This window comes from Cucumis melo, chromosome 6, assembly GCF_025177605.1.
Source record: "Cucumis melo cultivar AY chromosome 6, USDA_Cmelo_AY_1.0, whole genome shotgun sequence".
NCBI classification, from domain to species: domain Eukaryota; kingdom Viridiplantae; phylum Streptophyta; class Magnoliopsida; order Cucurbitales; family Cucurbitaceae; genus Cucumis; species Cucumis melo.
This window is the reverse complement of record NC_066862.1, coordinates 17,556,488-17,581,496: the sequence shown is the minus strand read 5'-3', so window position 1 is coordinate 17,581,496 and position 25,009 is coordinate 17,556,488. Positions and strand designations below refer to the sequence as shown.

General features: G+C 37.9%; 1 protein-coding gene and 1 long non-coding RNA gene across 2 annotated transcripts; one reads left to right on the top strand and one right to left on the bottom strand.

The window, feature by feature from the left end:
* The first annotated feature begins 9,508 nt into the window (after positions 1 to 9,508).
* Positions 9,509 to 10,571, top strand: LOC127149914 (uncharacterized). Its single transcript, XR_007821780.1, has 3 exons — positions 9,509 to 9,583; positions 9,658 to 9,717; positions 10,373 to 10,571. It is a non-coding gene; the product is annotated as an uncharacterized LOC127149914 (long non-coding RNA).
* Positions 10,572 to 11,207: 636 nt separating this feature from the next.
* Positions 11,208 to 16,003, bottom strand: LOC127143808 (adenylyl-sulfate kinase 1, chloroplastic-like). The gene is made up of 7 exons (XM_051085565.1): positions 15,944 to 16,003; positions 15,781 to 15,862; positions 14,765 to 14,914; positions 14,560 to 14,678; positions 14,382 to 14,466; positions 14,273 to 14,319; positions 11,208 to 11,327 (listed from the first exon to the last, which is right to left on the bottom strand). Exons 1-7 carry the CDS (start codon positions 16,001 to 16,003, stop codon positions 11,208 to 11,210), a joined length of 663 nt encoding a protein of 220 aa, XP_050941522.1.
* Positions 16,004 to 25,009: the final 9,006 nt, after the last annotated feature.

Sequence of the window (25,009 nt, the reverse complement as noted above, 5' to 3'; positions counted from 1 at the left end):
CTTCATACTAATTCATGCTTTGCTTAAAATATTGTGGTTTAAATACTTTCCAAACATTTAATATCTACGTGCTAGCATAAATTTCTTAAAGAAATCTAGTCTCCAAATGTATACTTGAAAATAGTCATGAAATTCAAATACCTTGCATGGCTTCGTAAATAAACATTTATCGCATTCAATCATAATAACAGTTATGGAAAATATTTCAAAGTTGGTTTTGTCACTCACAGTCTTGGGCTAGATCCTTGGTCTATAAGCTCGGTTTAATTCTTCTCGGCCTGCCAACAACCCAACCGAGTATTAAAACCCTAAACATTCTGGTTTCCTAAAGATATACATAACATGTCGCACCAAAGATGACGCTCACGAAAACAAAGCTTAAGAAATAAAATCCTATTTCAACAATTCTCTAAAATTTCCAGATTTCTAACATAAACTTCAAAGGACTATAACTTTCTCAATAATTAACCAAAATGAGTGTTCTTTATATCAAACTCTTCATTTTGAGATCCTCTAAAACTTACCTGAAGACATATAAATCTGATTCCCCGTGCATAAACACATATAACCCTCAAAACAGAACCACTTCCAGAATCGCGCGCACACGACCTCTTTAACTTGTTCCTACAATTTAACCAATATTTAGTCGTTTTTGGTTTACAATTTCTTCATGAAAGTTGTAGTAACTTGAATAAGCTTTCCAACCATACCAAATAGAGATTCTAACTCCACCGATACACTCTGAAATACAAGAAAAACCAGAGACCTCCTGATTTCGAGTGAAAACCAACTGCCCTGTTTTCTTCATCAAAAAGCACCAAATGAATATCCGAATTTGCTCCAACGTTCTTCATAAAGTTTGTTTAAAAATGAGTTAACTTTCAGTAAATGTAAATCTCACCTCTTAATTCCTTTTGAAGAGTTCAAACCGAATTAAAAACCAGTGATGTGCAGAATGAACTAAAATTCAGCCATTGATACACTTTGCTTGAGTTCTCCTCCTCTTCTTCAACCTAAAAATTCTAGTAAAAATTTCTCTTCTTCTTCCAAACTCTCTCTTAGAAGTTCTCTGCAAATTTAAGAAGGAAAAAGAAAAAAAAAATAAAGGGAACTTGGATGTCTTCAAACTCTTGGCGGTGAAGGGAAGAGAAGAAGAAGAAGAAAAGAGAAAATGAAATTTTCTTCTCTTTTTCTTCTTTTTGTCCTTTCTTTTCTTTCTTTTCTTTAATTAATTTAATAAAACTATTTAATATATAAATATATATATTTATATTTACACTTAATTTCCATTTTCTTTTTCTTTCTTTTTTCCACATTTAAAGAAATTAAACCAAGAAAATATCGGGTTTACAACTTACCTTCCCTTTAGAAAATTTCGTCCTCGAAATTTAGAATGTCCTTAACTGAAAAGTATCGGATAGCTCTTCTTCATCCGATATTCTGGTTCCCAAGTTGCCTCCTCCGCTCCATGATGTCTCCACAAAACCTTTATGAGTGGAATCGTTTTGTTTCTCAAAACTTGTTCCTTTCTGTCGAGAATCTGAACTGGTTCTTCAACATAACTCAAATCTTCTTTTAATTCAACTGGTTGATCTTGCAACACATGCGATGGATCTGGTATATATTTTCTTAACATGGATACATGGAAAACATCATGTATTCGTGCAAGTTCTATTGGCAACTCAAGTCTATACGCTGCTGGTCCCACTCGTTCCGTTATCTGATATGGCCCAATATATCTAGGACTTAACTTACCTTTTCTTCCGAAACGAATAACACCTCGCCATGGAGATAATTTCAAGAAAACTTGATCTCCAACTTGGAATTCTAGGTTTCTTCGTCGCTTATCCGCATAACTTTTCTGTCGATCTTGGGCTTTCCTCAGATTTTCTCTGATCAACTTAATATTGATTGTCGTAATCTGAACCAACTCAGGACCTACTAACTTCCGCTCTCCCACTTCATTCCAGCACACAGGAGTTCTGCATGGTCTCCCGTATAAGGCTTCATATGGTGCCATACCGATACTAGACTGATAGTTATTGTTATAAGCAAACTCCATAAGTGGCAAGTGGGTATCCCAACTTCCTTTAAGTTGTAGGACACATGCTCTCAACATGTCCTCTAAAGTTTGGATGGTCCTCTCGGACTGACCATCTGTTTGGGGATGAAATGATGTACTAAACTTTAGCCCTGTTCCCATTGCTTTCTGTAAACTAGGCCAAAATTTAGAAGTAAACCTCGGATCCCTATCTGAAACTATGGACATTGGTACTCCATACTGACTCACAATCTTATCAACATATAATCTCGCTAGCTGGTCTAACATAGATGTCATTTTAATCGGTATAAATCGTGTCGTCTTGGTGAGTCTGTCTACTATTACCCATATACCATCATGTCCACTGGATGTACGAGGTAATCCAAATAGAAAATCCATAGTAATATGCTGCCATTTCAACTCTGGCACTGGCAAAGGATTAAGAAATCCTCCTAGCCTCTGTCTTACTGGTTTAACCTGTTGACAAATCAAACATCTATCAACATATTCAGCTATCTCTTGCTTCATTCCAGACCACCAATAAGTCTTCTTTAAAGTTCTGTGCATCTTGGTGCTACCTGGATGCATAGCGTAAGCTGAACTGTGAGCTTCTTCTAGAATAGCATTCTTAAGCTCACTGATATTCGGAACACATAATCTTCCTTGTTTAACAATGGCACCATCTGTTCTCAGCTCAAACTCCACCTCTAAGCCTTTCTTGGATTTCTCAAACTTCTTCTGTAAATTACTGTCTTCTGACTGTCTTCTTACAATCTCAGTTACTAGAGAAGACCGAACCTGAAATTGAGCTAAGAGACTTCCTGAATCCTCTGTAGTTACTACTGCCTTGGAACCTCTTAACTCATTCAACAAAGCTACTCGAATACCACACAAGGCACTCTTCGGAAGTCTTGACTTCCTACTTAATGCATATGCTACTACGTTGGCCTTACCTGGATGATACTCTATAGTACAATCATAATCTTTAATCAGTTCTAGCCATCGCCTTTGTCTCAGATTTAGCTCTTTTTGATCAAAAATATACTTCAGACTTTTATGATCTGTGAAAATATGGCACTTTTCCCCGAACAAATAGTGTCTCCAGATTTTTAGTGCTAAAACAACTGTTGCTAGCTCAAGATCATGGGTAGGGTAATTACACTCATGCTTCTTCAACTGCCTTGAAGCATAAGCTATTACATTCCCATCTTGCATAAGCACACAACCTAATCCTAGCCTTGAAGCATCACAATAAATCACATAGTCCTTCCCTGTTACAGGAAGTGCCAAAATAGGTGCTGTAACTAGTCTTTTCTTCAATTCCTGAAAACTTTGCTCGCATTTATCTGACCACTCAAACTTAACATTCTTCCTTGTCAAAGCGGTCAAAGGCAATGCCAATCGAGAGAAATCCTCAACAAAACGCCTACAGTATCCTGCCAAACCCAGGAAACTACGTACTTCTGTGGCACTAATTGGTCTTTCCCAATTGAAAACCGCTTCTACTTTTTGTGGATCGGCACTAACTCCTTTTGCTGAAACTACATGCCCCAAAAATACTACTTGTTCCAACCAGAACTCACATTTGCTGAACTTAGCGTATAACTGTTTTTCACGTAGAGTCTGTAGAACAATCCTCAGATGTTCCTCATGAGATTCTCTGTCAACTGAGTAAACTAATATATCATCAATGAACACAATCACAAACTGATCTAAATACCGATGGAAGATCCTGTTCATGAGATCCATGAAAACCGCTGGCGCATTCGTTAAACCGAATGGCATAACTCGAAACTCATAATGCCCATACCTCGTTCTTAATGCTGTTTTAGCAATATCTGATTCTCTAACCTTCAACTGGTGGTATCCTGACCTTAAGTCAATCTTAGAGAACAACGCTGCTCCCCTTAGTTGATCAAATAAGTCATCGATGCGTGGTAAAGGATACTTGTTACGTATTGTAACCTTGTTTAACTGTCTATAGTCAATACATAATCTGAGGGTACCATCTTTCTTTTTCACAAAAAGCACTGGTGCTCCCCACGGTGAAACACTAGGCCTGATGTATCCCTTGTCAACTAGTTCTTGTAACTGCATCTTCAATTCTTTTAGCTCGCTTGGAGCCATTCTATACGGGGCCTGTGAAATAGATGTTGTTCCTGGTAATAATTCAATGGTGAACTCAATCTCTCTATCAGGTGGCAAACCTGATAGATCATCTGGAAATACATCAAGAAACTCTTTCACCACAGGAACATCTTCTGGCTTTAGTTTTTCTCTCTGCACTACTACGATGTGTACAAGAAACGCTGTGCAACCCTTCCTCGGTAATTTCTCAGCTTTCAAAACTGAGATTAAACTTCTAGAAACGGCCTTCCTCATACCTCTAAAAACCACTTCAGCAAAGCCTGGTTTTCTGAAAACCACTTCCTTCCTATGGCAATCCATAGATGCATAATGAGCAAATAAGAAATCCATTCCCAAAATTACATCTAACCTCTGCCACTCTAGTGGTAGCAAGTCCACTAGCAAACTGATACCTTCTACTAAAACTTCACAATTACGTAACACCTCATTAACAAGTAAAACGTCACCAACTGGAGTGTATATAGCTAACCCCTCAGATAAAGGCTCTAGCATCCTATTCAACTTAGTCAGAAATATACTAGAAACAAAGGAATGCGTAGCACCTGGATCAAATAAAACATCTGCAGGTACATTACAAATAAGAATCGTACCAGTAATAACGTCTGGTGCGTCCTCTGCTTCTTGTTGAGTCATAGCATAGACTTTTCCCTGTTGCCTCCGTCTTCCAACAACTCCCTTTTGCCTTGCACCACTGGTGCCCTCTGTTGGAACCACTGAAATTCTCGATTGCTCAACTGTCTGGAACCCAACTCCCTGATCTCTCTGAACTGTCATGTTCAACTACGGACAATCTTTCTTGAAATGTCCTGGCTGTCCGCACTGGTAACATACACCGGCACCTACCAAACACTGACCCCGATGGTTCCTGCCACAACTCGTGCATGGTATTCGCCTGACGGTACTAGCAATGGACTCCTGACCTGGTTGCGATCTTACTGTTGATCTAATGTGCTGACTAGGTATTCTCTGGCTCTGTCTCTGAAAAACACTACCATAACTCACGTTCCTCGATGCTTGGCCTCTAAATCCACTAGCTGTTGAAGTCCCACGACTAAGCTCCACTGCCGATTTCTCTTCTGTTATACTCTGCTCCACACGAAGGGCAGTCTCCACTAACTCAGAGAAATTCGTCCACTTAGCAATGGTTGTAACTGGGGTACGTATTTCCAAACGCAACCCTCTTTCAAACCTTCGGCACCTGTCACTCTCAGAAGCTATAATAACGTCAGCATATCGTGAAAGCTCGGTATACTTCCTCTCATACTCAGCCACTGAAAGTGATCCTTGTTTCAACCCCAGAAATTCATCCCTCTTGGCTTCGCAGTATGTGCTGGGATAATACTTATCTTTGAATATGCCTCTAAAAGTCTGCCAGTCTAAAGCACGTGCATCACTGCGTCTTGCTAATATAAATTTCCACCATCCTTCAGCCTCTTTTTGCAACAAAAATGTGGCCAATCTAACCTTTCGCTCCTCAGGACAATTCATCACATCAAAACACTTTTCAAGCATATTCAACCAGTTCTCTGCATCAGCTGGATCTGTGGAACCTTCAAACACTGTAGCCCCTAACTTCTTCAGTCGTTCAATTCCGTATGCCTTTTCTGGATCACTAGGCTCTGCTCTATCCGGCCTTCCTATTTCCTGTGTTGTTCTCGCAAACTGCTCGTTTCCTGCACCACCTCGAACTCCTAGGGTACTAGATTCCCCTACAGATGGACCTTGGGTAGGACCTTGCATCCCGTCCTGATTCTGCCGGCGTCGTCTACCAGTACGTGGTGGCATGACTCTTATAATATGTCAACACATTAGACATACTATAAATACTTAACTCAAATGCATGATACTAAATGTCTACTCACGTATTAATAATAATTGGACTCACTTCTACTCTTACCAAGATCATACTCCACTAGTTCCCTTTAAGCTAACTTGACTTTCAATTATTTACTTTCCAGTTTCTTCTTAGAGCTAACCGCTCTACCTTAATTCCCATGGAGCAAACTGCTCTGATACCAAGTTGTCAAACCCCCTCCCGGACTACCTGCTACCTTAGACCGAAAGATGACGTGAAGCCGACGAACAACGTTTTTCTGTACCTGTATCTGTCGACTCTAGTTGTCACACCCCCTCCCGGACTACCTGCTACCTTAGACCGAAAGATGGCGTGAAGCCGACGAACAACGTTTTTCTGTACCTGTATCTGTCGACTCTGCTTAAAACTTTCATGTGATGAACTTGCCAATCTAGTATATAAACTATTGTACATGCCACAAAACACTGCGGATCCTAGGCTAGTCAAACACAGCTAGTCAAACATATACATGAAGTGTACCTCAAAATTTACCGATTTCACGAGTAAACCTAAAGACACCTTAATCAAAATATAACCAACAAAATTTACACAACTACAGCTCCTAAAGCTTATACAAACTGTGGAGTATCTATAACATACAAGGGTGTGAATACATCACAACACAACAGACTTTATGCCCAACTCAAAACACGTACTGGCAATCGATAATGAAGCTTCCGCAGACTAAGGCAGTCTATCAGGCACCGGGAAGTCGGTCTCTACCTGGAAAATGGGTAAAACATTTTGGAAAGGGTGAGCTATGAAGCTCAGTGAGTGACTCAGTTTAAAACTATGAATTTAAAGATAAGAGCACGTGAAAACTTTACACATATAAATCTGTTTATACAAGTTGTAAATGTAAATGTGTAATAGTAAGAATAGCTTCCTTAAATACTCAGCATGTTCATCATTGAAATCTAGCAAGGCATATCAAGTATATCGAAGCATTTTAACTAACATGACAAATCTACGTTGTGTAGGGTACACCTAGTACAACAACGTTTACAAGCACTACGATGTAGTGGGGCCCGCCCAGCACTCACGACAGCATCGTTGTTACGGAGTACACTCAACGTCAACAACGAAATCTAACAAGTGTGCACACGGTAATCTCTAGCCTCAGGCTCAAGATCTCAGTCATGTAGTTAATGAAAATTTCATAAATCATCATAAATTATTAAAACATGCCTGCTTATAAATTTTACACAAAGCTCGAACTTTACTCAGCTCTTTCGTGGAAAATTGTAGTTCTTAAAACAAAACTTCATACTAATTCATGCTTTGCTTAAAATATTGTGGTTTAAATACTTTCCAAACATTTAATATCTACGTGCTAACATAAATTTCTTTAAGAAATCTAGTCTCCAAATGTATACTTGAAAATAGTCATAAAATTCAAATACCTTTCATGGCTTCGTAAATAAACATTTATCGCATTCAATCATAATAACAGTTATGGAAAATGTTTCAAAGTTGGTTTTGTCACTCACAGTCTTGGGCTAGATCCTTGGTCTATAAGCTCGGTTTAATTCTTCTCAGCCTGCCAACAACCCAACCGAGTATTAAAACCCTAAACATTCTGGTTTCCTAAAGATATACATAACATGTCGCACCAAAGATGATGCTCACGAAAACAAAGCTTAAGAAATAAAATCCTATTTCAACAATTCTCTAAAATTTCTAGATTTCTAACATACAATTCAAAGGACTATAACTTTCTCAATAATTAACCAAAATGAGTGTTCTTTATATCAAACTCTTCATTTTGAGATCCTCTAAAACTTACCTGAAGACATATAAATCTGATTCCCCGTGCATAAACACATATAACCCTCAAAACAGAACCACTTCCAGAATCGCGCGCACACGACCTCTTTAACTTGTCCCTACAATTTAACCAATTTTTAGTCGTTTTTGGTTTACAATTTCTTCATGAAAGTTGTAGTAAATTGAATAAGCTTTCCAACCATACCAAATAGAGATTCGAACGCCACCGATACACTCTGAAATACAAGAAAAACCAGAGACCTCCTGATTTCGAGTGAAAACCAACTGCCCTGTTTTCTTCATCAAAAAGCACCAAATGAATAACCGAATTTGCTCCAACGTTCTTCATAAAGTTTGTTTAAAAATGAGTTAACTTTCAGTAAATGTAAATCTCACCTCTTAATTCCTTTTGAAGAGTTCAAACCGAATTAAAAACCAGTGATGTGCAGAATGAACTAAAATTCAGCCATTGATACACTTTGCTTGAGTTCTCCTCCTCTTCTTCAACCTAAAAATTCTAGTAAAAATTTCTCTTCTTCTTCCAAACTCTCTCTTAGAAGTTCTCTGCAAATTGAAGAAGGAAAAAGAAAAAAAAAATAAAGGGAACTTGGATGTCTTCAAACTCTTGGCGGTGAAGGGAAGAGAAGAAGAAGAAGAAAAGAGAAAATGAAATTTTCTTCTCCTTTTCTTCTTTTTGTCCTTTCTTTTCTTTCTTTTCTTTAATTAATTTAATAAAGCTATTTAATATATAAATATATATATTTATATTTACACTTAATTTCCATTTTCTTTTTCTTTCTTTTTTCCACATTTAAAGAAATTAAACCAAGAAAATATCGGGTTTACATAAAGAGAGAGATTTTGATGGGTTTAATGGAAGAGAGAGAGTGAGTATTTTGGGGAAGAGAAAAAATGATTATGATGATAAAGAATTATTATTTTGGCATTAAATACATTGCACTATTCATCTTCCTCTTCAACCAAACCCAAAGGAAGAAACCCTAGCAAGTCATCGCCGCCGTCGCCCCTCCCTTCTCTGCCAGTCGTCGCCGTCGACCCTTTGTCACAAAACAACCGAGCCGGTAGCGAATCCGATCTCCAGCCGATTTCTTCCTCGCAGCCGCGCCTCTCCAGCCGATCTCTTCCGCCAGCTGCCTCCACGAATCCAACCGTCGCCAATCGCTCGATCAGCCACACCGTCGCCGCCGCGCACCGATCGTCGAAGCCCGCGAAGCTCAGTCGCACCGCACCTCCGCAACCCGAGCCACATAGTCGTACCTGACCGCATCCTCGCTCCTCGCATCCACCCCTGTCGAGCCGTACGCGCGCTGCGTCTCACTTCTAGCCGAGCCGCATCCGCCCCGTCGAGCCGTACGCGCACCACGTCTCACTGCTAGCCAAGCTGCATCCACCCGCGTCGAGCCGCACGCGCGCCGCGTCTGCACAGCTAGGCGAGCTGCATCCATCCGTGCCGAGCCGCACGCGCGCAGCACCTGCACCCGAGTCGAGCCGCGTCGCGTCTCTTTCCTTCCTGTCAAGCCGCCAAGCCTTTTTGAGCCACCTAGTTTTTCGGTCCTTCCCCACCTATCGTTGGTAAGTTTTTGGTAAGTTGGTTGGGTTTTTGGCATACCCAACGAAGAGTAATTTTGGTTTTTAAATAATTTAATTTTGGATTAAATTAAATTATCTTTGTAAAAGGGCCGATTGGACCAATTGGAGTTTGGAGCGTGGGATTTCCGACTTAAAAGAAATTATTGCAACCTTGATCTCGGGTAAGTTGCTCGAACAATCCTTGGACTTCATTCCATGAAGGTTAGGTTATTAATTGTTGTTCCTAACCATTTAGGACTTGCGACTTGAGAAGCGGGTGACCTTACTGTTAGAATTCGATTGAGTAAATCTCTAGGTAAGAGATTTCTACTACTAGCTCTACGACTAGAATCATGAGACCGCATGCATTCCTAGTTATGCACTTGAGGACTAGACTGCATAATGATATGTTAATTAATGAGGTCATGATGTGACTGATGACGTGATTTGATATGATAGCATGGTTTAATGTGATGACGGCTAGTTATGGCTTTATGTTTGAATATTGTGATAAAATGTGATATGATGATTAGACTAATATGATTACGAGATGATGCCATGTTATATGTATGCTATGGTTAGGGTACCTGTTAGCTTAGCCTATTAGCGTCGTACTTGCATGGGTGTCCTTCGGGATCACCACCTATTTAGGACTGCGTAGTCCGACGGGTCTGCCAGTCTAGCATGGATATAGATATGATTCGAGTGATTCAACGGGATCCTTGCAGCCCGATTATCTTAGCGTTTCCTCCAGGTTTACTACAGACCAGTATGTCCTAGGTGCTCCCTCGGGACACCGAAGACCAGATTCTGTTCCTACGGGAGTGCATGTTGCACGTGTTCGAGAACGTGCCAGTTATTGGGTACCATTTTCAGAACTCTAATAGGAAGTTAACAGGCACCTAGTGGGACTAGTAATGGGTCTCTTACTGAGTATTTTATACTCACTCTCTCTATGTCATATTTTTCAGGTAGAGGCAGAGGTAAGGGTAAGGGCAAGCTTGCGAGTGACCAGAAGTGACCGTGGCGAGCCATAGGGATTTATGCTTCCGCTTTACACCCCGTTTAAACATTTAGTACTTGAGTTTTCATTTTTCTTTATTTACTATTTCGTTTCTTTAAAAGTAGATAGGGCCCGGTAGGATTTTAATATTTGTTTACATTTCGCACATTACCCTGATTTGGTTTTTAAATAAATAAATTTTGGAGGTTTTATTCATTTTAGCCAAACTTTATAACTTCAATTATGTTATTTACATTTAGTAATGACTTCGCCTCAGTATAAGGAGTTGGGTCATTACAATTTTGGCCTCGTTATTCTATAAAAGAGGCTACAATAACTTGTATTTCTATAAGTTATCAGCTTAAATCATATAAGGACCTCCGCCGCCAAAAGACACAGCAGCTAAGAAGTGAGAATGATAAAGAAGTTGCTACTTTTCCACCCCCTTCGTCGTTTAATAGGAAGTCATTAACCTCAAGGGTAGAGGTTGATCCAACCCATAAGAACCAACCTATCAAGGAGCCACTACGAAAGAAATGAAGAAAACAACAAAAGGATCCTTGATGATGACTCCCTCATCGAATCTTCTCACCTAGATAACCCAATACCCTCTTCCTTTCTATAAAATGAAGATAAACCACCTCTTCCTCGCGAAGATATTGAAGACCCTCCTCTGCTTCCAAGCGAATAAATTTTTTACCCTCCTCCACCAACTTTCCCTTTCCACCCTAAATCAGTTATCTCCCCTAGTTAGCGTAACCCTGGCCTGACTTGTTCCAAAATCAACCTCTTTCATCCCCCACCTACCATGGACCCCTCGCATATTCACTCCCATTTTCCATCTCACTCTCATTACAGCCAGCCTCTTTCTCCCAAGTTCCAAACTCCTTAAGGTTCTCTTTCACTACGATCATCTGTGTTGCCTAGTAAAGCACCCATAAACCCATCAATCATCAACTTAGACCTCGAGCATATTGATTTAAATGTTCATGTTGTGAACTTATCTAAAGGTGATGTTTTTATATAGAAGGTGGCAGAGGAGGTAGAGATAGTTGACCCTGAGCTTCCTTTGACGGTTTATGACCCACTCTTCCAAGACATCCCTATTGAGGAAGATGCATGAGAGAAGAGTTCGAAGGAAGAAGCACAACTAGAGGAAGAAGCCCCTACGGAGAAAGAAGTTGAGCTTCGCAATGTACTTCACAATGTCATCGCAAAGCTCATGAACGCAGCTTTTAAAGAAGTGGTCTTGGAGAATGTGGCGATGAAGGATCAAATCACCAACTACACTCAGATGCAAGGCTTAGAAGCCACAGTCTCCACCCTCAACTCCATGATTCCACAACTCTCCTCTGCCCTAACCAGCTTAACAAGTTTGATGATCGCTTACTCCAACCAGTCGCATCACATTGCAGAACAACACAATATGCAATTTGCAGCACAAATGGAATATACACATGCGGTGTTTGTACTGCGTGTTACCTAACCTATCATTGTACCTGAGTTGATCGCGCCAATTCCTCCCATTCATATTTTAGATCCTACTCTTGGCAAACTTGACCCTTGCCTAGAGAATTAAATTTAGGGGTGTAATGTTTGAGTTTTTGTATTTTGCCTTACTTATCTTCTATTTTTTTGTATGGAGCTTTTTGCAATTATTAATCAAATTTCTATCATCTCTTTCTTTTTATTCATGTGATGTACTTTTCTTAGTGCATGCTTCATTAATGCATACTTTGCTTGCTTTCTCTTGTTTTGCGCAAGGATAAGTTTCATGATGAAAATTATGCGAAGTGTAATTTAATTTGTACCTAGGGATGAGATTTTTCCTAGCGAAATGAACTTAGTGAATATTTCTTGTAGTCTTTAGGTGAGTAAGCTTTATCTCAAACCTGTTTTGTAAATTTTTCAACATTCATCTTATCATTCATCTTGTAAGATTTAATTTTGGGGGTGTGTGAGGTCCGAGTCAAAGCTTTCAAAAAATCAAGGAACCCATTCCTTTTAAAAAAAATCAAAACTAACTCATTTGTTGATTCTAGATTCAATTGAAATAAGAATTCCTATGTTGCTGCCTCTCACCAAAGTAAATAAGAAGCAAAGCTTCGTAAAAACATGAGAATAAATAAACAAGTGGCGATAAGAGTATAGTTAAGTAGAGGAACGGACTCATAGAGTACCTATGATTTCCCACTCAATGCTCAATGTAAATAAATAACTTAGTTAATAAAAATGTTTGCAAGAAAAGAAAGGAACTAAGAGTTTTTTAAAACAACAAACATTTCGCAAAAAGAGAAAATAAGATCTTCCAAAAATGAACAAGGGTATTTTGAGACTGAAGTTTACTGCGTTTAGAATGTAGAAATATTTTCAAGTTTAGAGTAGGCAAAGAAAAGAAGAAATGCTAGAATGCGAGATAGATTAGAAAAGCATTCCGAAAGGTTTAACGATGTGCACGAAACAAATCATGTTTAGAATCCTGAGACGATGCTTGAGGACAAGTATTATTATAAATTTAGGAGTGTGATAACTTGTAGAAATACAAGTTATTATAGTCTTTTAAGTAAAATAATGAAGTCTTATCGCATGAAAATAGAAGAAAATGGAGGAAAAAGTAGGTGATTTGATTAATCTACGAAATGCATGATATAAAAGAACCTTATCCCTATTTTACTATGTTCTAGTGCTCTAATCACAGGATTTTAGGCAAAAAAGAGTGCAGCTCGGCGATATCATGACTACAAGAAATCTGACCTTTAATGTCGGTTTAAAACCGACATTAAAGGGCTTTAATGTCCCTTGACAACCGACATCTTTGCGAGCGTTATTAAAGGCCTTTAATGTCGGTTGAACTTTAATGTCAGTTTAAAAACGACATTAAAGGCCTCTTTAATGTTGGTTTAAAAACGACATTAAAGGCATTTAATGTCCGTTTTCAACCGACATCTTTGATATTGTTATTGAAGCCCTTTAATGTCGGTTGGGCTTTAATGTCGTTTTTAAACCGACATCTTTGATAGTGTAATTGAAGCACTTTAATGTCGATTGGGCTATGATGTCGTTTTAAAACCGACATTAAAAAGGCCAGTAATGTCAGTTTAAAATCGACATTAAAGGCTTGTTTTTGTCAATTTTTAGAAATTTATATTTATTTAATTGTTGTATTATTGTCCATTTTTTATAAACCAACATTGAATCCATATAGACAAATATTTTTCTCGCTCCAACAAATTAATAAAATTAATATTATTTTAGAAACTATAATATTTATCTTTTACATTTGTATACACAAAATGAAAACTTAATATTGTGTTTATATATACATTCTACAATAGTACATGAAACAAGATCCTAATACAAGACTTAAATAAGAAATCCTAAACGCCTTCTCAGTCTTCAACCTTCAACGATCGCCTGGCTATCTACAGAATCGCTTAGCTTTCAATCTGATTACTTCAATCATTCTACAAGCAATATCAAAATAAACCATTTAATCTAATAACTTCTAATTTCTATCATCTCCATTATTGCAAACAAACATGTCAAGCATAGTAGTAAGCAGTTCTATAGCCTGTGGGGACTCATAGGAGAAAGAAAAGGTCCCCTAAAATGGGAGGAATTAACAACCAAAATCATTGACTTTCATTTACACCACATATAGTACACAGAAAGTTCAAAGGGTCTCCCAATCAGGTTCAAAACACAATGTCATTCATAATACAACCAGTTATGTCCACAAGTTCTTCATTATTTAACTAACCATCAGAATATGTTGCAAAAATATTTACTCTCAATGTAGTATAAGCATTAATCTATTGAAAGAATGTTTAAATAAATTTTGTCATTTTCCTCCAGAATTTGGAATTACCTCACAATTCAATGGTACTTTGTACGGATCATCGATACCAGCAAAGCCTGTAAAAATATGAAGAGATCATCAAGTAAATCTAAGGAAGATGATAACAAGTTGCAGTGACCTTTGATCTTCCCTGCCCGTGCAAGCTTATACAGTCCTTTTGCATCTCTTGCTTCACAAACTTCAAGAGGAACATCGATGAACACCTATATATTTTTAGCAAATTTTTGTAAAATATATTTCAGATGCAAGGTAAGAAACCAGCTTAAAATCTATAGTATGCAAAAATGAAGAGATACCTCAATAAAGTATCCATCAGGCAAAATACCACGACAGACATCTCGATCCCTTCGATAAGGAGATATCACATTAGCAATGCAAATAACTCCAGCGTCTGCAAACAGTTTTGCAACCTCACCTAGTTTATGAAAGAGGTATACTAATTAGAAATCATTAACATAACAGGCCAGAGTGTTATTCTAAATGATAACGAATCAAACTTACCGACCCTCCTTATATTCTCAGCACGATCTTCTGCTTTAAAACCAAGGTCGCGATTCAGGCCATGCCTCACATTGTCCCCATCGAGGATATAAGCTAACTTTCCCATTTTGTATAAGCTTTTACTCAAGGCACAAGACACAGTGCTCTTCCCTGCAAATTAGCTAAGCATATTTAGAAAATTGGGCCAGGTCCAAAAAGTCCCAAACCCAACTAAACTATTTCAGGCCAAATTATTTTCTATCCTTTTCACGAAATCTTTTAAAAGAATGGCCTCAAAAATCAAAATCAAAATGTTCCATTGTTGAGTTTGGTCTATAATCCAAACTGTAGGTTTCATTTGAGGACAATCTAAACTATAGGTTCTCTAAACCATGATTTAATCATAATAAGTCAAAAACCATTCAGCAGTAAAAGCAAAAGACAAAAGGTTTAATGACAAACCTGAGCCACTGAGACCTGTGAACCATATCACGATCCTTTCTGCTCAAAGTTCTATGTACACCACTCTGACTTGAATCCCTAAACTCTTTGCTCAAACTACCAGATCAGAGTGGAAATTGGCTCTATATTATGACATAGTATGTAGAGGAAGAAAAATATTTAGCTCAAAAGAAAATTTCATTGCAAACATCTTCATAGTAGAAAAAAGTCTCCAAATCTCTAATAATGAGGCTTTCAATGACATTAAGCCTAAGCTTTCAATTAGATCGCTATTTTTCACTTGATCTTATTTAAAGTCAACTTAGAGTTTGAATAAAAATTTGATTTTTTTCAGTTCTATCTAATAAACATCAATCCAAGCATTTGAAGAATTGTAAAAATTTAATTGTTTTAAAATAGAAATCGAAATGGAGGACTTTTTAAGGTTCTTAATTTGCAATTTAGACAATGATAAAATTGAGATCACAGTAGAATCATCCAAAATTGCAAAAATCTTCAATAGTAAAAAGGGGGGAAAATGAACATTTTGTACCCAAATGCGTCACCAACAATGAGAAAAGCAACATTAGAAGTACGAGCTTTGGAGAGTATCTGGTCGACCTTCTCCTCCGCCATTTCCCGATCTGCAATTGTAATAATTTTTTCGTAGAGCTTCTCCTGTTCGTAAATTCAAATTCAGAAAATCTCAGAGAGAAAAATAATTTTGTGATGGAGAGATTATGGAAAAAAGAGAAGTACCAGAGAAGAAATATCGTCGGAAGTAAGGCTAAAGGATAAAAGAGAAGTGTAAGCTTCCATGTAAACCTTTTCGCATTTTCTCACACATTTAAGAGCAGGTGGGGGAGAGAAAACTGACCTAATTATGGTAGTAAGATAAGTGTCCCATTCAAGTACCTTATAATTGTAACCATGTCATAAATCTAGGAAGCATATAATAGGGAAGAAAAAATCACTAATGTGATAGAGCATAAACGTAAGGAACAAAAAGGTAAACAATTAAGCATCTTAATTATCACAATCAAAGAAAATGCACAAATGTGCTCCCACTCACTGCATGTCACACCCCCTCCCGGACTACCTGCTACCTTAGATCGAAAGATGGCGTGAAGCCGACAAACAACGCTTTTTTGTACCTGTATCTGTCGACTCTGCTTAAAACTTTCATGTGATGAACTTGCCAATCTAGTATATAAACTATTGTACATGCCATAAAACACAGCGGATCCTAGGTAAGTCAAACACAGCTAGTCAAACACATACATGAAGTGTACCTCAAAATTTACCAATTTCACGAGTGAACCTAAAGACACCTTAATCAAAATATAAGCAACAAAATTTACACAACTACAGCTCCTAAAGTTTATACAAACTGTGGAGTATCTATAACACACAAGGGTGTATATACACCACAACACAACAGACTCTATGCCCAACTCAAAACACGTACTGACAATCGATAATGAAGCTTCCGCAGACTAAGGCAGTCTATCAGGCACCGGGAAGTCGATCTCGACCTGGAAAATGGGTAAAACATTTTGGAAATGGTGAGCTATGAAGCTCAGTGAGTGACTCAGTTTAAAACTATGAATTTAAAGATAAGAGCACGTGAAAACTTTACACATATAAATCTGTTTATACAAGTCGCAAATGTAAATGTGTAGTAGTAAGAATAGCTTCCTTAAATACTCAGCATGTTCATCATTGAAATCTAGCAAGGCATATCAAGTATATCGAAGCATTTTAACTAACATGACGAATCTAGTTGTGTAGAGTACACCTAGTACAACAACGTTTACAAGCACTACGATGTAGTGGGGCCCGCCTAGCACTCCCATCATCTTTGTCGTAGTGTTGCCCGCCCAGCACTCACGACAGCATCGTTGTTACGGAGTACACTCAACGTCAACAACGGAATCTAACGAGTGTGCACACGGTAATCTCTAGCCTCAGGCTCAAGATCTCAGTCATGTAGTTAATGAAAATTTCATAAATCATCTTTAAATATTAAAACATGCCTGCTTATAAATTTTACACAAAGCTCGAACTTTACTCAGCTCTTTCGTGGAAAATTGTAGTTCTTAAAACAAAACTTCATACTAATTCATGCTTTGCTTAAAATATTGTGGTTTAAATACTTTTCAAACATTTAATATCTACGTGCTAGCATAAATTTCTTTAAGAAATCTAGTCTCCAAATGTATACTTGAAAATAGTCATGAAATTCAAATACTTTTCATGGCTTCGTAAATAAACATTTATCGCATTCAATCATAATAACAATTATGGAAAATATTTCAAAGTTGGTTTTGTCAGTCACAGTCTTGGGCTAGATCCTTGGTCTATAAGCTCGGTTTAATTCTTCTCGGCCTGCCAACAACCCAACCGAGTATTAAAACTCTAAACATTCTGGTTTCCTAAAGATATACATAACATGTCGCACCAAAGATGAAGCTCACGAAAACAAAACTTAAGAAATAAAATCCTATTTCAACAATTCTCTAAAATTTCCAGATTTCTAACATAAACTTCAAAGGACTATAACTTTCTCAATACTTAACCAAAATGAGTGTTCTTTATATCAAACTCTTCATTTTGAGATCCTCTAAAGCTTACCTGAAGACATATAAATCTGATTCCCCGTGCATAAACACATATAACCCTCAAAACAGAACCACTTCCAGAATCGCGCGCACACGACCTCTTTAACTTGTCCCTACAATTTAACTGATTTTTAGTCGTTTTTGGTTTACAATTTCTTCATGAAAGTTTTAGTAAGTTGAAAAAGCTTTCCAACCATACCAAATAGAGATTCTAACTCCACCGATACACTCTGAAATACAAGAAAACCAACTCTGAAATACACTCTGAAAACCAACTGCCCTGTTTTCTTCATCAAAAAGCACCAAATGAATATCCAAATTTGCTCCAACGTTCTTCATAAAGTTTGTTTAAAAATGAGTTAACTTTCAGTAAATGTAAATCTCACCTCTTAATTCCTTTTGAAGAGTTCAAACTGAATTAAAAACCAGTGATGTAAAAAATGAACTAAAATTCAGCCATTGATACACTTTGCTTGAGTTCTCCTCCTCTTCTTCAACCTAAAAATTCTAGTAAAATTTCTCTTCTTCTTCCAAACTCTCTCTTAGAAGTTCTCTGCAAATTGAAGAAGGAAAAAGAAAAAAAAAATGGAACTTGGATGTCTTCAAAATCTTGGCGGTGAAGGGAAGAGAAGAAGAAGAAGAAAAGAAAAAATGAAATTTTCTTCTCCTTTTCTTCTTTTTATCCTTTCTTTTCTTTCTTTTCTTTACTTTATTTAATAAAACTATTTAATATATATATATTTACAATTAATTTCCATTTTCTTTTTCTTTTTTTTTTTCTTTCCACATTTAAAGAAATTAAACCAAGAAAATATCGGGTTTACAACATACCTTCCCTTTAGAAAATTTCGTCCTCGAAATTTAGAATGTCCTTAACTGAAAAGTATCGGATATCTCTTCTTCATCTGATATTCTGGTTCCCAAGTTGCCTCCTCCGCTCCATGATGTCTCCACAAAACCTTTATGAGTGGAATCGTTTTGTTTCTCAAAACTTGTTCCTTTCTGTCCAGAATCTGAACTGGTTCTTCAACATAACTCAAATCTTCTTTTAATTCAACGGGTTGCTCTTGCAACACATGTGATGGATCTGGTATATATTTTCTTAACATGGATACATGGAAAACATCATGTATTCGTGCAAGTTCTATTGGCAACTAAGTCTATACGCTGCTGGTCCCACTCGTTCCGTTATCTGATATGGCCAAATATATCTAGGACTTAACTTACCTTTTCTTATGAAACGAATAACACCTCGCCATGGAGATAATTTCAAGAAAACTTGATCTCCAACTTGGAATTCTAGGTTTCTTCGTCGCTTATCCGCATAACTTTTCTGTCGATCTTGGGCTTTCCTCAGATTTTCTCTGATCAACTTAATATTGATTGTCGTAATCTGAACCAACTCAGGACCTACTAACTTCCGCTCTCCCACTTCATTCCAGCACACAGGAGTTCTGCATGGTCTCCCGTATAAGGCTTCATATGGTGCCATACCGATACTAGACTGATAGTTATTGTTATAAGCAAACTCCATAAGTGGCAAGTGGGTATCCCAACTTCCTTTAAGTTGTAGGACACATGCTCTCAACATGTCCTCTAAAGTTTGGATGGTCCTCTCGGACTGACCATCTGTTTGGGGATGAAATGATGTACTAAACTTTAGCCCTGTTCCCATTGCTTTCTGTAAACTAGGCCAAAATTTAGAAGTAAACCTCGGATCCCTATCTGAAACTATGGACATTGGTACTCCATACTGACTCACAATCTTATCAACATATAATCTCGCTAGCTGGTCTAACATAGATGTCATTTTAATCGGTATAAATCGTGTCGTCTTGGTGAGTCTGTCTACTATTACCCATATACCATCATGTCCACTGGATGTACGAGGTAATCCAAATAGAAAATCCATAGTAATATGCTGCCATTTCAACTCTGGCACTGGCAAAGGATTAAGAAATCCTCCTAGCCTCTGTCTTACTGGTTTAACCTGTTGACAAATCAAACATCTATCAACATATTCAGCTATCTCTTGCTTCATTCCAGACCACCAATAAGTCTTCTTTAAAGTTCTGTGCATCTTGGTGCTACCTGGATGCATAGCGTAAGCTGAACTGTGAGCTTCTTCTAGAATAGCATTCTTAAGCTCACTGATATTCGGAACACATAATCTTCCTTGTTTAACAATGGCACCATCTGTTCTCAGCTCAAACTCCACCTCTAAGCCTTTCTTGGATTTCTCAAACTTCTTCTGTAAATTACTGTCTTCTGACTGTCTTCTTACAATCTCAGTTACTAGAGAAGACCGAACCTGAAATTGAGCTAAGAGACTTCCTGAATCCTCTGTAGTTACTACTGCCTTGGAACCTCTTAACTCATTCAACAAAGCTACTCGAATACCACACAAGGCACTCTTCGGAAGTCTTGACTTCCTACTTAATGCATATGCTACTACGTTGGCCTTACCTGGATGATACTCTATAGTACAATCATAATCTTTAATCAGTTCTAGCCATCGCCTTTGTCTCAGATTTAGCTCTTTTTGATCAAAAATATACTTCAGACTTTTATGATCTGTGAAAATATGGCACTTTTCCCCGAACAAATAGTGTCTCCAGATTTTTAGTGCTAAAACAACTGCTGCTAGCTCAAGATCATGGGTAGGGTAATTACACTCATGCTTCTTCAACTGCCTTGAAGCATAAGCTATTACATTCCCATCTTGCATAAGCACACAACCTAATCCTAGCCTTGAAGCATCACAATAAATCACATAGTCCTTCCCTGTTACAGGAAGTGCCAAAATAGGTGCTGTAACTAGTCTTTTCTTCAATTCCTGAAAACTTTGCTCGCATTTATCTGACCACTCAAACTTAACATTCTTCCTTGTCAAAGCGGTCAAAGGCAATGCCAATCGAGAGAAATCCTCAACAAAACGCCTACAGTATCCTGCCAAACCCAGGAAACTACGTACTTCTGTGGCACTAATTGGTCTTTCCCAATTGAAAACCGCTTCTACTTTTTGTGGATCGGCACTAACTCCTTTTGCTGAAACTACATGCCCCAAAAATACTACTTGTTCCAACCAGAACTCACATTTGCTGAACTTAGCGTATAACTGTTTTTCACGTAGAGTCTGTAGAACAATCCTCAGATGTTCCTCATGAGATTCTCTGTCAACTGAGTAAACTAATATATCATCAATGAACACAATCACAAACTGATCTAAATACCGATGGAAGATCCTGTTCATGAGATCCATGAAAACCGCTGGCGCATTCGTTAAACCGAATGGCATAACTCGAAACTCATAATGCCCATACCTCGTTCTTAATGCTGTTTTAGCAATATCTGATTCTCTAACCTTCAACTGGTGGTATCCTGACCTTAAGTCAATCTTAGAGAACAACGCTGCTCCCCTTAGTTGATCAAATAAGTCATCGATGCGTGGTAAAGGATACTTGTTACGTATTGTAACCTTGTTTAACTGTCTATAGTCAATACATAATCTGAGGGTACCATCTTTCTTTTTCACAAAAAGCACTGGTGCTCCCCACGGTGAAACACTAGGCCTGATGTATCCCTTGTCAACTAGTTCTTGTAACTGCATCTTCAATTCTTTTAGCTCGCTTGGAGCCATTCTATACGGGGCCTGTGAAATAGATGTTGTTCCTGGTAATAATTCAATGGTGAACTCAATCTCTCTATCAGGTGGCAAACCTGATAGATCATCTGGAAATACATCAAGAAACTCTTTCACCACAGGAACATCTTCTGGCTTTAGTTTTTCTCTCTGCACTACTACGATGTGTACAAGAAACGCTGTGCAACCCTTCCTCGGTAATTTCTCAGCTTTCAAAACTGAGATTAAACTTCTAGAAACGGCCTTCCTCATACCTCTAAAAACCACTTCAGCAAAGCCTGGTTTTCTGAAAACCACTTCCTTCCTATGGCAATCCATAGATGCATAATGAGCAAATAAGAAATCCATTCCCAAAATTACATCTAACCTCTGCCACTCTAGTGGTAGCAAGTCCACTAGCAAAACTGATACCTTCTACTAAAACTTCACAATTACGTAACACCTCATTAACAAGTAAAACGTCACCAACTGGAGTGTATATAGCTAACCCCTCAGATAAAGGTTCTAGCATCCTATTCAACTTAGTCAGAAATATACTAGAAACAAAGGAATGCGTAGCACCTGGATCAAATAAAACATCTGCAGGTACATTACAAATAAGAATCGTACCAGTAATAACGTCTGGTGCGTCCTCTGCTTCTTGTTGAGTCATAGCATAGACTTTTCCCTGTTGCCTCCGTCTTCCAACAACTCCCTTTTGCCTTGCACCACTGGTGCCCTCTGTTGGAACCACTGAAATTCTCGATTGCTCAACTGTCTGGAACCCAACTCCCTGATCTCTCTGAACTGTCATGTTCAACTACGGACAATCTTTCTTGAAATGTCCTGGCTGTCCGCACTGGTAACATACACCGGCACCTACCAAACACTGACCCCGATGGTTCCTGCCACAACTCGTGCATGGTATTCGCCTGACGGTACTAGCAATGGACTCCTGACCTGGTTGCGATCTTACTGTTGATCTAATGTGCTGACTAGGTATTCTCTGGCTCTGTCTCTGAAAAACACTACCATAACTCACGTTCCTCGATGCTTGGCCTCTAGAGCGATTCTTAAAATCTTGACGGCTTGAAATATTTATCCCAGGCGTGAACCTCCGCTGCTCACAGCCTCTAAATCCACTAGCTGTTGAAGTCCCACGACTAAGCTCCACTGCCGATTTCTCTTCTGTTATACTCTGCTCCACACGAAGGGCAGTCGGTTGATGTCGGTTGAAATATTCTCGGGTCGGGTCGGCTTGATGGGAAAAATCCGCGACTGATGGAGGTTCGCCGTCGGTTGCTCGACGAACGACGCGGCGGATGGCGGCTTGACGTCGGCAGACGTGGTCGGATGAAGGACGCACGGCGGCGTCCGGTTACGTGAGGCTGAGAGGGATATCGGAAATGGGGCGTCGCGATGGCTGTTCGATTGCGGAGACAGAGACGACGACGGGCGACAACCCTAGAGATGGAAACGGAGATGAAGTCGGAGACGGGGATGGAGGCGGCGGCATGAGCGGAAGAGAGATGGTGGCGACGGAGCTGAAACGAAAGGAAGGAAAAGAAAAGAAAAATGGGCGGCGGCGGCGTGACACGAGGAAGAAGAAGACGAATTTGAAAGAGAAGGGGGGTGCCGCACGTTAGGGTTTTTTTAAAAAAAGAATTATTTTATATATATATATATTAAATTAAATAATAATAATAATAATAATAATAATATAATTAATAATAATATTAATTAATAATAATGTAATAATAATATTAAATAATAATAATAATAATATTAAATAATAGTAATAATAACAATAATAATTTATAATAATAATAAAAAATAATATTAATAATATAATTAATATCATATTATTATTATAGCAATTTACAAAACATTAAATTCAAAAAAATTTCGTATCCCCGCAAAAAGATAAAATTTACCTCGAAAATTCGGGACGTTACACTATCTTTAATGTCGGTTTAAAACCGACATTAAACATCATGTTTTTTAGAACCGACATTAAAGGTCTTTCTTATTTTTTTTTTTTTATTTTTTTTTAATTTTGTAAAAAGTTGAATTTCTCTCTCTCTTACTTTACTCTTTTCTCCTTTCTTCTCTACCGAACCCCACGAAAGAAAGGTTTTCTCTCAACATTTCTTCCCTTTTTTCCTTTCTCAATCTCATCACTTTCTCTCCTCTCTTCTCTGATCAGTCGCCGTCCCCACCATCACAGCTATCTCTCATACCCAGCTCGTGCTCGTTCGTCGTCGTATTTCTTGTATCATTTAAAAAATCTTCATTCTTTCACTTTGCACCAAGAAAAAAATCACATTCAATCTCGCAAGTCTCTCCTCTCCCAGCACTCTCCATATCTCAGCATCGCGCAGCCACAGCTTGCACCTCCGTCCCACGTTACGGTGAGCCATTTTCCATCTCTGCCTCTCTATGTTGTTAGATTTGGAATTTGGAGGTTTTTTACGAGCTGTCCAGCAAGGGTAAAAGTTGTTTCGGCTGATTTTTTGGATAAGCACTGTAAATTGAGTTTGATTTTGGCGAGTCGAAACGAAGGACAGATTTGTTAGGATGAAGATTTTGTAGTTTAAACTATTGAGAGACAATCTACACAAATTACGATTTTGTTTAGTGGGGGTGGATATGACAATTAAAACATTAATTTTGACCTTCAAAATTGGGTATGTCGATATTTCTATTTTTTTCATTAATGATATCCTTATTTTTCTTGTCCAGTTTTATTCAATTTTTTTTGGGTTCTTTGAGATTTTAGGGCAATTGATTTAATTTGGGTAGTTGGAATTCATAATTTTTTGATTAATTTTGAAAATTGGAATTAACTAGGGGAGAAAATGTCTACTTATGAGGACATAGGAGAAAGCAGAGGAAAAAAAAAAGCCCTAATCTTTGCCTTCTACCCCTCTTCTCTCATTTGTGCTTTTGTGAACTATAATATCGACTTGTGTTTCTTTGGTTGTAGCCTTTTAACTTTGTGAGAAGCTCTCCCAATACGTTTACTACACTTGGAAATTATAAGTTTCATAAATCATAAAATTTTTCAATTAATGACCTTTAATGGTTAAGATTTCTTTATTTGAAGTCTAAACTTTTTTTTTGTTTGTACTATTAGTTATAGTGTTGTTTAGGATATTTGTATAGTGACTAGACTTCTAACAATGTTTTTTAATTTGCATATTGAGTTTAATGTCTAACAACGTTTTTTACAGGGAGGAGGAAGGAAACCATGGAATAGTGTCAACTTATTTGTGCACACGATGGTTTCACTTTGGCTGATTTAGTGACTGATAATAGTAAACATAATTTAGCAAATGGTGAAGACAACAATGATAGTGAAAATCATAATAATAGCTGTAACTATTGAATTCTGTCTCTCTTTAAAATTCTCTGCAATTTATTTCTTGCATAAACTTCGATTGCAAAGCCCCCTTGGTTACTTAGAATTGTAAACAATTTAATTTCAAAGCTACCAGTACTACAATTTCATTTGGTGTAGAATCAAGTGAAAATTTTCCACCGTTCATGTGTTTTTCTCCAAGTGTTTTGATTTTATATGTA

Bases quoted from the DNA above. Each gene is read 5' to 3' on its own strand.
- LOC127143808 (XM_051085565.1), bottom strand. From the start codon at position 16,003: ATGGAAGCTTACACTTCTCTTTTATCCTTTAGCCTTACTTCCGACGAT. The intron at 14,915-15,780 runs GTACTTCTAATG...GCTAATTTGCAG, and splicing joins CCAGATACTCTCCAAAGCTC to GGAAGAGCACTGTGTCTTGT. The intron at 14,320-14,381 runs GTCACTGCAACT...ATATTTTTACAG, and splicing joins ACGGGCAGGGAAGATCAAAG to GCTTTGCTGGTATCGATGAT.